General features: G+C 32.9%; 1 protein-coding gene across 2 annotated transcripts in view; it reads right to left on the bottom strand.

The window, feature by feature from the left end:
* The window catches only part of LOC125055382 (Krueppel-like factor 3), a 31011-nt gene that overhangs the window by 12594 nt on the left and 2090 nt on the right, over window positions 1-16327 (bottom strand). For both annotated transcript variants that reach the window (XR_007117874.1, XM_047657825.1), the window contains exons 5-6: window positions 11668-11718; window positions 5447-5528 (exon numbers count right to left, since the gene is read on the bottom strand). Coding sequence is in view for 1 of the 2 variants with exons in the window: in XM_047657825.1 (XP_047513781.1) it covers window positions 5447-5528; window positions 11668-11718 (133 nt within the window). In the remaining variant the exon portion in view is untranslated. The remainder of the gene's footprint in view (window positions 1-5446; window positions 5529-11667; window positions 11719-16327) is intronic.

Raw genomic sequence — 16327 nt, 5'->3', positions numbered from 1 at the left:
CAATTATGAAAATTCGCACCATGACCTCGTGACAGAACCTTACCTTCGTTTGCCCTTTGACAAACCGATATATCGTTAAATGAAATATATGATATTAGTTACCTGGAAGAACTGAGGTCAAAGACTTCTGTATTTTTATTACATCATTCGATTTTAGTAAGGAACTAAGCTGAACTATTATTTGTAGGTAAAAAATTTATTTATTTACATTTCGTTGCAGTAATACAATTAAAATAATCATCGCTTTCGAGCGATTGCTTCCAGGCAACCACTGAGAGAAAGAAATAGATAAGGTATAAAGATAGATAATAGGAGCGCATGAAGTGCAAAACTACAAAACACAAAATTACTTAGACAAAACTAATGGAACAACACAAATCTATTATATGTAAACAGTGAAAGGAACAAAAAAAGGACATATGAAAAAAATGTGAATATATAAGAATCGCTATAAGTTTGTAACGTGCGACCGTTGCCTCAATTCAAAACGGTCGTCTTGACCGTGATCAAGATTCCCTTCTTCACACTTTAAACACTATTAAAAATCATAATCACCCATTAATTTGCAATCAAATTATATTCGTTTGTTTTAAACAATTAATTCGTTTTTTCGATATATTTTATATTTTTATTTAAATGCGTAAAACCTATTAGTATAACACTTTTAAATTTTAATGAGCTTTTAAGGCTGTATCTTAAATAACTATTGGTTTTACACTCACGTATTGTGTTAAACTTTTTTTTAAGACAATGAGGTGTAAAAATTTTTGAAAAAAAATAAAATAAAAATTAATGGCGCTACAACCTTTTAAGGTAACCTCAGATTTCAATATCTGATTCATGATCATTTGTAAATCTAATAGGCAAGTAGGTGATCAGCCTCCTGTGCCTTATACACGCCGTCGACTTTTTGGGTCTAAGACAAGCCTCGCGTTTTTCTTCACCGTTTGAGCGAATGTTAAATGCGCATATAGAAAGAAAGTCCATTGGTGCCAGGGATCGAACCTACCATAGCGATGAGAGTTGCACGCTGAAGCCACTAGGCCAACACCGCTATATATCTTTACGAAAACCCTTTTATGGATGAACACTTTGTTGCAATAAATATTTGGTACATATACATTCAGATAACATAAATTATCGCGGCCTTATCGCAAGCAACCAGGCAACTAGAATAAGGAATTAGAAAACAATAAATACAAGGACAAAGTGCAAGTGCAAAAAAAATATAAAAAAAATGTGCGTGTACATTTTTAGTATACACACGTTAGAAGTGAAACTTCTTTATGACCTTATTTTTCGAAAAATTATCTATATGCAACTAACTTTACAGAAATTGGTTAAATAAAGTTAAATTAGATAAAGTTTAACAAAAGGCTTTTAATATCACAGACTTGAATACAAATAATTCAATTATGTATTTCATTTTACCTTATTACCACTAAGATTATTACAGAATTTCATAAATTGTAATATAATTTTTAGTATCATTGTTATAGTTATTATAAATTTTTGTTATTAATGGTTTAGAATCTCTTCGAATCAACCGTGGTAGGGACGAGAAAAAGACGCGCGTAACGGTCAAATGTGACGCGTAACCGAAACATGTGACGCGTAACCGAAAAATGTTACACTAAATTTTTTTTCCAACCCCGATAAAGTTTCACTTCAAAAATAAAAACTAATATTAAAAGTCATGAATCTAGGTACCTACTAGAATACATATAAATTAATCTCGAATTACAAGAAAAGTCACGATCAAACATATGGAAAGGATATTAAAAGTCTAAGTAGAAGGCTTTTAAAAGGTAGCCAATCATAAGGAATCGGGGACCGTATTCCATAACTTATTGGCGGAGATCCTAAAAGACTTATTCCACACTATCTGAGTTCCAACTCCATTGATGTAGTTATACGGAAGTAGATTCGATTCCCGTCGTGTTAACTAGAGCTTTCTACCGTGTTCACTTAACGAGGTTTAGGCTCTTGCGCAAGAGCATATAAATCAACGATCGGACAGAGTTGGGTACTGTATTCACTGATGCGTAATCTCGTATTGATTAATATATATTTTTATTTATTTATGTATTTAAATATTTAATAAGTTTTATTGTTTTTCCATCTTTGGCTATATCTTTACTATACAGTGTACTTGCTTTTTCTTATATATATGTTAGATGTAGGATTACAAAATAAATAAATAAATTTTGGAAATTAAATTGTGCTCGCTCATAATAGGGTCAAAGAATTTTTGACATCGATTCTGTATTTTTTTGTAAGAATAATAAATAATAGTTTAGTTAAAAAAATCTCTAATAATATTTAATTAGAATTTAATTAGCTCAAGTGCTTAAAATCTCAAAAAACAATTACATATCACTGTATTACATTGTTACCACAAACAACATATAGTACATATTCTTTGTTTAGAGATATAAACCCTTAGGATGCCTTGTTAACAGGCGTACAGTCAAGTGCAACAGTAAATCTTATTTAAGAACAATCTATGTTACTGGAAAAGCGGAAAATCTGTTAAACTATCAACTGGACACCCAATGTAGGCGGATACATGACTTAATTGGCTGAGGACAAATCGAAAGACCTACCATCCGGCCGACTGCTGATTTAGAGACGGCACAGGACAGGGAAAGCCTAACGAGCGAAACACACACAGAAAGCTGTGATTCTAATGGTTCTTAACAGTTAAACGGCAACGTGTCTAGCCATATCGAAAGAAATATTGGCCACTCCAGCCACTTCTGACCTCTTCAGAACTAGCTATTAATTTTTTAAGCACATTTATATTCCGAAACAAACATTGAACTTGAATTACACTTCGATAAGGGAAGCTGAAATAAAACTGGTTGCAGGCAAGGTACGGTCAAGAATGGGGAGAATAAGGGGAGAATGAGGGTAGAATGGAAGGGCCTGAAGAAAGCCTTTGTCGGAATCGATAAACGCACATAAGTTTGTTTTTGTACGTTATTTTGTTTGAACATTGTATAGAAAAAAGAACTTGTCTGAAACAAAAGTAATTTTTATTTTTATACACCCTGAGTGGACAGAACATGGCACTCATATAGATCTCAATTTGTCTGTGAAATCTAGGAACACGTAATATTAAATATTGAACGTAGCTCTCACATTTTTGATATTGATAGGATATTTACTAAAGACTATCATAATTATTAATTATGTATGTAGTAAGATATCATTTAAGATATAATTTATTTATTTAGCCTTACAGTGGTTACCTGAAAGAGATCGCTCGGAAGCGATAAGGCCGCCAATTGCCTCCTTTTTTTAATTATTTGAATTGTACTGTATTTCTTGCATCGAAGTCTAAATACATAAAAAATAAATAGTAAATTCTGTTGGGGCATTCAGAAGATATTGAAAATGAAGGATCATCAATATTCAATCTAGTCAAGGATGTTTACTTTGTTAATATGAGAAGAGAAAGGTATCCTAAAATACCGAGCTAAATCCTTGTAACAACATCGTGAGAATACTCCTATACGCACTATCGCGACATCACAAAGCGAGACAATACAAATTGGGAAACCGGCCATTTCCATAAATGCTCTATCCGTAAATCTATCAGCAGCATGCTTTTTAGGGTTGGCACTTATAGTTTTTCAACATTCGATATTATAATTAAAAATGTTTATTTTATTAAATTTATTTTTCTATCGCAATGCATCAATCAAATATTATTGTGTACGTTAGAGTAGAGTTTATTCATGGATTAATTACTACGTATTTTAGGTAGAGTTTTTTCATGGATTGATTACTAAATATAGTCTTTAAATATCCAATTAAACCAAAAATGGCCTTGTTGTTGACGACAAAGATTTTCTACTGTTGTACATTTTTACTCTAACACACATTTTTAAATGTTAAAATATGTTTGCATGACAACCCTACACGAATAGCCCTTTCACTAGATCCTCTTTGGTTTAATTAAAGCGATAGTTACGCAATGTCGTATCTATTAAATATGTAAATGCCTATAAACGGTTTTGAACTACATTTTGCACGAATAACGGCGAATTCGGACACCTGTATACAATATTATCTATACTCTACATAAAATAGTAATCTGTGCATTAAAAGTAAAAACTATTTTGTAAAAAGTTTTCATTGTTTAGATAAATCTTAATATTTTGAGTACAATTTACTTTTTTTTTGTTATGGAAGCGAATTCGGATATTGTATTATGTATGTCACCGTAAAATTATAAACGCCGTTAGATTGTAATCTATCTCGCGAGATTATAAACTGTCGAAAGATTGTGAACCTCAACGAACTGCTTACATTTTAACGTATTATTATTCGGTAGATTGTACTACACTAACTTAGTTATCATTCAAACTTCTTTGGTCAATTACAGATTAATTTTACTTCCCAACAATGTCATATAACTACCGAATAATAATACGTTAAATTGTAAGCAGTTCGTTGAGGTTCACAATCTTTCGACAGTTTATAATCTCGCGAGATAGATTACAATCTAACGGTGTTTACAATTTTACGTTAACATGTATATCATATATTGGATATTGTATACGGGCAATATTATCTATACTCTTACGATAAAATATTAATCTGTGAAGTATAAGTAAACACTTCAAGTTGTGTTGTTTTCTTTAGGCTTGTAACATCTTAAGTCATCTTAATGATCGTAGGTCCAAAGAAATTTGGATTTCACAATATAACGGATGCAGTAAATCCGGGCTAGCTATAAAATGTCTAGGTCGTTATATTCCGGTATCGTAAGGTCGAGGTTTTTGTTTGCTTTTACATTATTTATTACTAACTAACCCGCCCTGTGATGTATAGGCAAAGAACTTGTTTGCGCGGCATACGGTGATGATTACATTCATTTCAAAAATTATATTATATACATATATTTATTTTATAAAAGTGGATATCAATGAACAATGATGTTACATTAACACCAGAGGCGCTGAACTTTTAGGCCTGGGTCTCAGGTTTCTATTTCTGTTCCGTGATCATTTGTTTTGAAGCTATTGCATAGCTTTTATAGTGGGCTTACAGCGCGGCGACCGAATCAAGAAATTCCGTAACGAAAAAAACCTAACACACGATGACGTAATATAGGTGCGGCCAATACGCGATAGAGCGGGACAGAACGCATACTGTATTCACATCTCTCTGACAAGATCGGTGACGTAGCGTAAGCGCGTCCTATGTGGCAACCTAAAGCTAGAAACAGAGAAGAGTGGAAGCTCTTAGAGTAGGCCTATATCCAAGGACAAACTGTAGGTATAACAGAAATTAACCGGCTTGCCAATTATTAATGTTTATTTTTTTAGTGTTCATTTAATAGTACTTCATATTTTTATGTACTACAGTATAAGTAATTACAGCTATAAAGGCTTTTATTATTATTATTATATATAAAGAATAAAATATAACTTACATGGTCTAGTTCGGCGACGCGGCGTCGTGGCCCGTTTTAGACTGAGATCAACAGGCTCCAGCTGTATGGGTGGAGTACACGCCTGCAACCATAAAAAACAATATTATGAATATCATCCAGCGCACCATGATTTATTTAAGGTAAAGTATTATGTAATGTTAAGAGAGAGTAACAGTTTTTCAGGGCTTGACATCTGAACACTTGAAACCGCGCCTCAACTACGATTATTTATATATAAACAATGATTAACATACAATAATATATAAATATATTCTCCAGAGTTGGACTGCACTGTATTTCGTACCTAATTGTTTAATTTATTATTAAAATGTTTTATTTTTAAAAAATGGGCAAAATTTTTACAATACTTATTTATTTCGTCAATGGTATATTATTGCGATTATATAAATATGTCTGCATTTGATAAATTGATTTCTATAATAATAAAAATAAATCAGTGGCGCTACAACCTCTTTAGGTCTTGGCCTCAGATTTCTGAATCTGTTTCATGATTTAAATCTAATTGGCAAGTAGGTGATCAGCCTCCTGTGCCTGATACACGCCGTCGAATTTTTGGGTCTAAGACATGTCGGTTTCCTCACGATGTTTTCCTTCACCGTTCGAACAAATGTTAAATGCGCATATAGAAAGAAAGTCCATAGGTGCACTATAGTAATTTTAATTCACCCCATGTACCTATATATGTCCCCATAAATGACAAGCAAGCGTTGATGACTATTGTATAATATGTAATCTGTGACAAATAAGAGAAAAAAACCACCCACAACATACACCACGCAATTCAAAGCATTGCCTTTGACCTGAACTAATGTACATAAGAACATCGTCGCAGAATACTAGTATTTAGGCCCAATATAATCTAGAAATAACTGTTAAAATAAAGTGAATCGAACCGACCTAGTACAAGTAAACAAAAACTCGTGAGTGGTTCCACTCCCAGGCATTGAAGATGAGCCTTGCGTAAGTTTCGTGATCACAGACCACGCCTTGTGAACGTAACGAGTATGGCTTCCAGTGGTAGCGATGTTTTAAAATTTATTTATTTATTTACATATGTAACAATAAAAAATACAAAACAGAAGTGAAGCTTATACATATACAATTACTTAGGAACTAATTCTTTAATATTAGTACAAAAGAGATCACAGAAAGCCGTTTCTTGCAAAACCGTATAAATTTTTAAACAAAATTTAACTTGTAAACTAATCTCTTTATAAGTTACTAAATAAATATAAATAAAAAGTGGCGCTACAACCCATTTAGGTCTGAGCTTCAGATTTCTGTATCCGTTTTATGATCATTTGGCAATCTAATAGGCAAGTAGGATCAGCCTCTAGTGCTTGACACACGCCGTCTACTTTTTGGGTCTAAGGCAAGCCGGTTTCCTCACGATGTTTGCCTTCGCTGTACGAGCGAATGTTAAATGCGCACATAGAAAGAAAGTCTATTGGTGCACAGCCGGGGATAGAACTTACGATCTCAGGGATGAGAGTCGCACGATAAAGCAACTAGGTCAACACTGCTCGCTGCTTAATTAGTTATTGTTAAAAAAAGTTAAAATATACTAACGATGGCTAACGTTTTCATATTTGTCTTTAAAAGTGTATGCAGGTAATAACTTCATCATAAGTAACGACGGAACATAAAATGTTCTATACAAATCGAGAAATAATATTTAGTAGCTTTGAGGAGGTGGATAACCATGCTTACTAACTTAGCACAACCGCCTCGCAACATAGATTAATTATTTTGCTATATTCTGTAATATGTTGCTGTTTTGTCAATACTGCAACGTGATAGTGGTATATACTACCTCGTCTTTGCAAATATTGTTTCGTTGCGCAGTTTTTAGATATTTCCTACGAAACGTACGTAAACCTCCACCACGTAAAATACGTGCCTGTCTCACACAATATTTACTTCTAATTAATAAGAGCAGTGATGACCTAGTGGCTTCAGCGTGCGACTCTCATACCTGAGGCCGTAGGTTCGATCCCCGGCTGTGCACCAATGGACTTTCTTTCTATGTGCGCGTTTAACATTTGCTTGAACGGGGAAGGAAAACATCGTGAGGAAAGCGACATGTCTAAGACAGAAAATAAAAGTTGACGGTGTGTGTCAGGCACTGGAGGCTGATCATTTACTTGCCTATTAGATTTAAAAATGATCATGAAACAGATTTAGAAATCTGAGGCCAAGACCTAAAGAGGATGTAGCGCCACTGATTTCGTTTATTTATAAGCTATTCGTAAGTATTACCCGTAAATTTCCCAGCACAACAATTATTGTAGCCAGAGAATCACGCCCTTGACAGTAGTCACACGTAAATTATTTCCTAATTATAACTGGCGTCGTTGTATGTTTTTATATAAAACGGTGTAATAAGACTATCTTGCATTTGTCTAATTATAAATTGTTTACATATAGAATAATACAAGAGAAATTTATGCGTTGGAACATAAATTCGTTAAAATTTTACGGTTCACCGAATACTAACATTACAATAATAAAAATTATTGTAATGTTAGTATTCTCTAACTAACTATAACTATAACTCTTTACAAATTTTTAAGTATACCTCTATACTAAGAGAATTTGATTTTTGAAGTGAAAACTTCTTTAGCGGCGTTGTACACTTTTTTGAAATGGGTAAAAAATGTTAAACTCGCGTCAGGACAAATTCGTAAGACGGATGTTTTTTTTATAGATTATGAACCTTCGTGTTATATAGTTATGGTTTTAATTCATTTGTCTCTTTCCTCGGATACCTTTATGCATGTGGAATTGGACCTTAAGTCAATATCTCTAGGTTTAATTTTGTGAAACGTCTAAAGCTTTATTATTTTAAAATTCGTAAGACAGCTGGCGGGGAGTATTTAAAGTAATATAAATTGTCATGTTTGTGTACGATAAATAAATATTGTTGCGCAATAAATAAATATTGTATTTACCACATAAATTATAGTACTTTTATACTGATTATTAAAACAATTCGTGCAAAATTATTCCCATTCCAAAATATCAAAAATGCACAATGTTAATATTCAAGTTTTCACTTCTACCGGCACTCCCGGAGTGCACTCGTCGTTTTTTATTATAGTAATACTGCATAGGTGGGTCACAGCACCAGCTACATGCTATGTCCGCGATGTTTTGTATGCGTGAAAGAACATATTTTCACACTCCGCCGGTCCTATACACGCTACTTGCGGATAGTCGTGTGCTAAGTCGATAAAAAATTCGAATCATTGAATGACAGTATTAAAGCTATTACAGATTAACTTATTAAAATGGTAAAATAGCCGCTATTGTTTGTATTTCTTTGTCTGTTCTTTAAACTTTCATAATTATTATTTTAAAGCCCGGTATCATCTGATATCTATTAAAAGCGTAATTATTGCTGTACACAAAGACACGAAGGTGAACTGTGATAGCTGAGTAGTGTCATGTAGCTGAATTGTCTATGGTGTAACCCAACGAAACTCTACTATATATTATCCTATTACTATTAAATTCTTAATGTTGAATAAAATTAATACTATCTAGGTTTTATCTTTATTATGTGTTTATAGAACAGGGAGCTAACGGGCAGGAGGCTCACTTGATGTTAAGTGATACCGCGCATGGACAATGCCAGAGGGCTCGCGAGTGCGTTGCCGGCTGTTTTTTTAGAATTGTTACGCTCTTTGCTTAAAGGATCCTAAGTAAAATGAAATTAATATGTACCAGTAAACTAGGGTCAGATTTTTAACTGACCTAGTCGAGCCTATAACCCGCGCAGCCTGCAGCGACGGAAGTTCATTTCCTAAAACCTTCCTCTTTAAAGTACTAGTTATACTATATCAAGATAGTCACAGTATGCTGAATATATAAATAGGTATTTTACAAGATTACTTTATAATATTAATATAGCCTTTATATTCCGAAACTCCGTGATCTGTGATCTTTAATATATTTTCACTACAGTATATCTCGGAGTTCGGTGTGCCTCTTCTTTCCACTGTTCTCTATCCTTTGCAACTCTTTTCCAGTTGTAGCCTACTGTTAATTTGAGTTCGTCCTCCCATCTTTTGCGATGTCGGCCTCTTATTCGATTTCTGTCTCTAGGGTACGATTCCGTCAATATTTTGCTCCATTTTACAATTAACGGGATGTAAAACTAAATGCGAAACGCGCCTTTCTCGTTAGAGTGACCAATCACAGCCCGTCTTTTCACTGAACCAATCACAATCAAACGAAACGTAGGTTATACGACCTCACTCGTTTTTTTTACATACGCCCCAAACCCCAAGGAACAATATCGATATAAAGGGACATGACTAGTAGAGGCGGGTCGCGGGTGCGGCTACTTTCGTAACATCCGATGTTTCCAATTACAAGTAGAAATCGTATATGCTATAATACTTTTATACTCTGTATCTCAGTGGTTATTGCACACTACTTTTGTTCCATTGACAGCGGACTTTGCATGGCATAAAAAACTTTAGGATGTTGGATTAGACATTTAAATAATCTCTATCTCTTCAGATCAGTTTAGTTCAGATTAAAAATAAGAATAATGTAAAATCTATTATATTTGTAAAAATGTGAACATCATGTATCTATATAATAATTGAGGTATCTACTGTATTGTTTTTTTATAACACCATGCGCCTATTTTACTTTAGTATAGTAGTATTTTTGTTCTAGGTACAATGGTCTTGACATATAATTATCAAATCAATGTAAATAAAATATGTGATACTATTTTAAAAGAGTAAGTACGGTGTTTCTTGACCATTCTCCTCCATATGACGACTTTTTTTTCATATTTTTAACTTATAATTTTGACTTTCAAAAGTACCTTTTTAATAGGCCTAATGGAAATAAATTATTTGACTTGACTTGATTTAACCTTCGAGCTCTTCAAAAGCATAACATTGACAGATTCCCTCCGTATACTTATACAATTTATTACCTACTCCATTCATATCCATCATATTTAATAATAAAAAAAGAAGGAAGAATTCACTAGGATTTTTTTACGAAACAAAGTATATTATTAAAACCTAATGATAAATTCAAATTCAAAATAACTTCAATAAATTTTCGAATAGCATTAACAATCAAATTGGCCCCTGTGAGGCGTGGGTAAACACTGGTCTTACGTGTCGGGTAATAGAAGTTACCCGAGTTTCTAACTACCAGTACCAAACACACGATCTCAGGGTTTAGAATCGCACGTCTAACCTCATACCGATACATATGCCAAATGCAAATTGGCTACCAGATAAGTGACAAGCCAATGGTTCATGATTCATATCGAGTCAAATTAGCGAGCGTGTTCGTTAGTGATACACGAATATTATAGTGTTCGAAGTTCGAAGCAATTGCGTCAACTCGGGGTGAAGAAAAAAAAATATAAGAAGTAGATAAATGATATTGTGTATAGATGTCACCGTAAAATTGTAAACACCGTTAGATTGTAATCTATCTCGCGAGATTATAAACTGTCGAAAGATTGTGAACCTCAACGAACTGCTTACAATTTAACGTATTATTATTCGGTAGTTATATGAAATTGTTGGGAAGTAAAATTAATCTGTAATTGACCAAAGAAGTTTGAATGATAACTAAGTTAGTGTAGTACAATCTACCGAATAATAATACGTTAAATTGTAAGCAGTAAGATGAGGTTCACAATCTTTCGACAGTTTATAATCTCGCGAGATAGATTACAATCTAACGGTGTTTACAATTTTACGTTGACATAGATACTGGGTTGGCTATGAGGATAGTGTTGGCTTCAGCGTGCGATTCTCATCCCTGAGATCGTAGCTTCGATCGCCGGCATTTAAATTCGCTAGAGCGGTGAAGGAAAACATCGTGATGAAACCGGTATGCCTTAGACCAGTGTTTCCCAATTTGATTGTGAAGGGGTTTTATTCGAAAATGTATTATAATTATTTATAATAATTAGAATTTAAGTTTTTCATGATATGTTTTACTTATGGTGTATGAAAAAATAAAAATATGATAGGTTTCATTTAAGTTTCTTTTTCTCAAATTTAAACCTTATTCATAAAATAAGTTCCACTGTTTTAACTAAACTTTTGTCTCTTTCTGTCATATTGTATTTACGCTCTGATGAAAAGAGAGATATCAGTACGTTTGTACTTTTATAAATAAAAAGATAGTGTCATTACATATAAATTACATACCTCCATAGTGGGCAGCATGTCGCATTTGAGCCCTGCGCCCTCGAAATCATCCTGCAACAAACATATTATTGTATAATATACATACATAACTGCTACATATGTCTAATTAACCCGTTTAAATCAAAAAGCAATAAGATATCAGTAAAACACTTTCATACATTTCATGTCACTAAATCAAGCCTATTTTAACACACAGGCTTGAGTTACACACATAAATACACATCCACACCCTACATTCTTTGTGTATATACTATTGTTAAGTCTGTTTTGCGCTTTGCACTACTTTCCATACTAACTATTTTGCATCGTATAATATTCAATTAATCATATGTAATCATAAATTTATATATTAAAAAGAACAATAAAAACAATAACTAACCTTAAAATATAATAACTAAAATATAGTCTGTTAATATTCTGTTTTAATTGTCGTTTTGATTTAAAAGTTATTTTTTATTATAGTTAATTAAGCTGAAAGGTTTTTTTCAAATAAATTTAGAGCGATTAAAATATTACGCGATATGAGTATGATATATGACTTAAAGAAAATATTTACATCTTTAGGGCGTAGATACAATTATTCCAGACGTAATACATGCCCGGCAGGTAGAACGGGTATTTTATTTTATTTTTTTCACTCTGTTGTTTACATATTATATAAAATTGCGCGCACATTGCAACACGATGATAAGGTTCAAAATGTACTCTATACGGTTACCATTGCTAATGGCCAGGAAGTTTCAACCTAGCTCGCGGTATTTATTCAAAAGTATTTTATTAAAAATATATAGCAGAGCAGTGTTGGTCTAGTGGTTTCAGCATCCGACTCTCATCCCTGAGGTAATAGGTTCGATCCCCGGCTGTGCACCAATAGACTTCTGTCTATGTGATTTATCTCGCACGTACGATGACGGAAAACATCGTGAGGAACCCGGCATTAGGAGACCCAAAAAGTCGACGTGTGTCAAGCACAGGAGGCTGATCACCTACTTGTCTATTATATTGACAAATGATCATGCTACAGATACAGATCTGAGGCCCAGATCTGAAAAAGTTGTAGCGCCACTGATTTATTTGCAATTAATATGAGAAAGCATCTCTTTTAACATAATCTCCACTAAACCAGTTAAACAATATTTGTTATTGAATATTAATCTAATAAATTTTATATTTAATAATACTGGTAATATTACCACAGAATTATCACGGAATATAGTAAATTGTTTGGCTGTATATTAATTATAATATTTTTTTACTAACATAATTTACACTATATACATTGTATGGGAAGAGAAGAATAGATAAAATAAAGAAAACGGTGGTAGATGTCACAATGAAAATAAATAAACTTAAGTGGAATTGGATCAAGTGGTGCCCATGGTACAATAAACGCAATAGAGGAAGACAATTTAGAAGGTGGATAGATAAAGAAACAGCATGTGGTACATGGCAGACAGAAATGGAGTTTGGTGGAGGCCTTTGCCAAAAAAGAGCACACGATCTACGAATAACTAAGATTATAGAAAAATAAATGTATAAAAATAAGTATTTGAAATAAAATGCTTTATTATTATTATCTACGGCATCTAGCATTAACAAACTTTTTAGATGATACAAATCTTGCTACTATGAAAAATTTAGATACATAAGTTCCTACAATGGTCCACTATGTTTCAGTTTAGCAATATAGATAAGGTATACATTCTTATCTATATTATCCGTGTACATATTCTAGTGCACCATTTAAAGCGTTTATGGTTTATCCCTACGCATTTTCAGTGCGAGAGGTGGTTGCGCAAGCGCAAGGATTGGAAGAGAAAGGCGACAAATGGGAGCACAAATTGGACATCGCTGTCCTTGTCTGTGAGATCGCCGTGGGAACCTAGCATTTTGCTTTCACTACCGAAAATTATTTGGAGACCCTGACAAGGCCAGAAATTGTATATTGTATAACAGTGCTTCCTAATTGGTTTTATATGTAAATTTAGATCTTCCTTTTGTTTTAAATTGTCATTCATAACTGGCATTGAGTGTCCACGGACGGCGGTATCACTTAACATCAGATGAGCGTCATACCCGTTTGCCCCCTGTTCTATAAAAAAGGAAGATATAATTGTAATTAAAATCTAAAAAGTGTCGAAAATTAATCCAAATTAAAAAAAAAAATTTTCGATAATAAAAACAGATGTCATTTTAATTTACAATTCGTCATTTGAGATTTCAATAAATTATTTTGCATAAAAATATAAAATACTAATATTTGATAAATTCTCTTTACGAAATTTAAATTTAAAAAAAAATTCTATAAGGTAACTCCCTCAATCTCCCTTTTCTTCGACAAAAACGCTGCACATCTTCGAGACGTTCCGTTTTACCCTCATGCGCGTAAAGAAGTTTCAGTACAAAAGTTACGTATAAGTTCGATCGCATCATTTAAAAAAACAGAAACAAAACTTTTAAAAAGTCAAAAGTACTACCTATTGAGTTACTATATTTAATTATACAAAATCTGTAATATAATAATCGAAAACACACTATGAAATAAGAAGTCCTACCTACGTAATTATTTAAAACAATTTTTATTTAACACAAATTCATTTTCGATTTTTTAAAATAAATAAATATATGTAAACTGTAATAATGTTACTAGATGAAGGGAGACTGTACGCGTAGGCTGTTAGTTAATTTTAAATTTATTTGTGGGTACTAAATACAAGTCTTTTAGTTGTACTAACTAAAATGGAATGTTATCGAAATAGAATTATTATTTTTTATTTTATGATGGTAAAATCACAGGCGGAAGTAAATATAAAAATGTGCAATAGAAACCGTGTGGAATCAAGCAAGAGGCTATTAGAGTTGAAACGAAGGTCGACAGATGAGCGGGCACACCTAACTGTAAGGTTGCCTTCACATATAAGTTTACAATTAAAGCACATATATTTATAGTACTAACATTTGATGCTATAAAGCCAAGCAATGTTTGCAAATTTTTTTGTTTACTATATTTTTGAGTCACGTGTTATAATAGTTTTTAATGTCGAAAAAAAACGGCAGATACATCGTTACATTTTAATGTCACAATCACACAGTTGAAAGGACTTATAAAACGCCGATTAAAGTTCGTTACCATGGTAACGATTTTACTTCTATATAAAGGTAACAATGGCAACAACTTTTGGATCGAAAAATTGGATATTATTAAAAAAATTGTAAAGATCTTAATCCGATACAATATGTTTCTTATATTGTCATAGTTTAAGGTATATTAATTTTATGAAAATCTATTAAGTTTTAGGCAAGAAAAACTGCGATTTATATATTCTTTTTGATTGTTTAGGTCAGTGTTCCCAACCTTTTATATGTCATGCTCCCCACATACATAATTTTAAATATTAGAAAAATTAAATTTTCACTTAAGAAACTTAAATGATAGGTTTGAGAAAGAAATAACTAGGAAATTCTTAACGAAAGACAAAGTAAATTTTCCAAAACATATAATTATAATTAAAATTCCAAATAATGTTAATATATCTTTTTAATAGACCCTTAACATTCAAATTATCCCCCTGTAGAGCGTGGGCCCCACGTTGGGCAACACTGATTTTGTTCGGTTCCCAGTATGCACGATACCTAAGGTAACGACTAGTTTTTGTCTGTCCGTTCTCACCTCAAAGTCGGTCACGTAATCACTAATCACGATTGTGCCTTTAAAAGGACACGATGCAACTAATTTAAAAGTAGACGATTCCGTAGGTCTTAAATAGATATTAATTCTAGGGTTCGTAAAAATCTCAAAAATGGCGCCAACAATTATGGATTCCCCAAATCATACGTCAGAGTTCGTATTGTTTTAAACTGCAACATAGTAAGATCAAAGAAAAGCTAGTTTTTACAAACGTTTGAGCTAGGGTTATCTTTCTGGAGGACTATTCATTAGGAAAAATCTATAAAATTATTTGGATTATTGGATGTATTCAGACTGTAAACTGAAAATTGTTATCAGAACCTTCTTATAGTCGAGTTTATTTGCGACCGCACTTAAGACGGAGCGACCAATCAGAGCGCGGAAGACTAACGAACAACAGATAAAATCGAATACCTATCGTTGTGACATTCGATTCGGCTGTCTGACAGTACAGAATTTAGTATTGAGTAGTATTGATTGGAAATTTTTTTTATATAAAATAAAAAAAACTACTTGCTACTGGCTGTTATATAGCTTTCCGAATGCTCGCTATAGGAATGACAATGTCAGCCCACAGACTCTTGTCTAAGTAATCTGGGTTCTTAAAGTCAAATTTTCTTCATATTAAGGGTCTGTTTCACAATGTACGGTTAAATTCTACATAAGTTCCAAATTAGCTATTTATTACTTTTTTGAAGGATAAACACTATTGTTGCGTTTCAGGACTGTCAGATAGCGCTATTCGTCACATAAAGTCCTTCATAAGTTATGAGTCCGATGAATGTCAAATAGCACAATTTATCTTCCAAATAATTCATGTGTTGCATAGCTATTTGGTACTTTATCCATACATTGTGAAACAGACCCTTTATAAGTGATATAAAGTAATTGCGTCATAACCGAATTAAATAGTGAATTAAAACAAAAATCAACCTAGATGTTTTATAGATTAACCTGATAGAGCTGGATGCT

The sequence above is a fragment of the Pieris napi genome, chromosome 13 (assembly GCF_905475465.1).
Source record: "Pieris napi chromosome 13, ilPieNapi1.2, whole genome shotgun sequence".
NCBI lineage: Eukaryota > Metazoa > Arthropoda > Insecta > Lepidoptera > Pieridae > Pieris > Pieris napi.
Note: the sequence above shows the minus strand (reverse complement) of the source record. Positions and strands in the feature narration are given on the sequence as shown.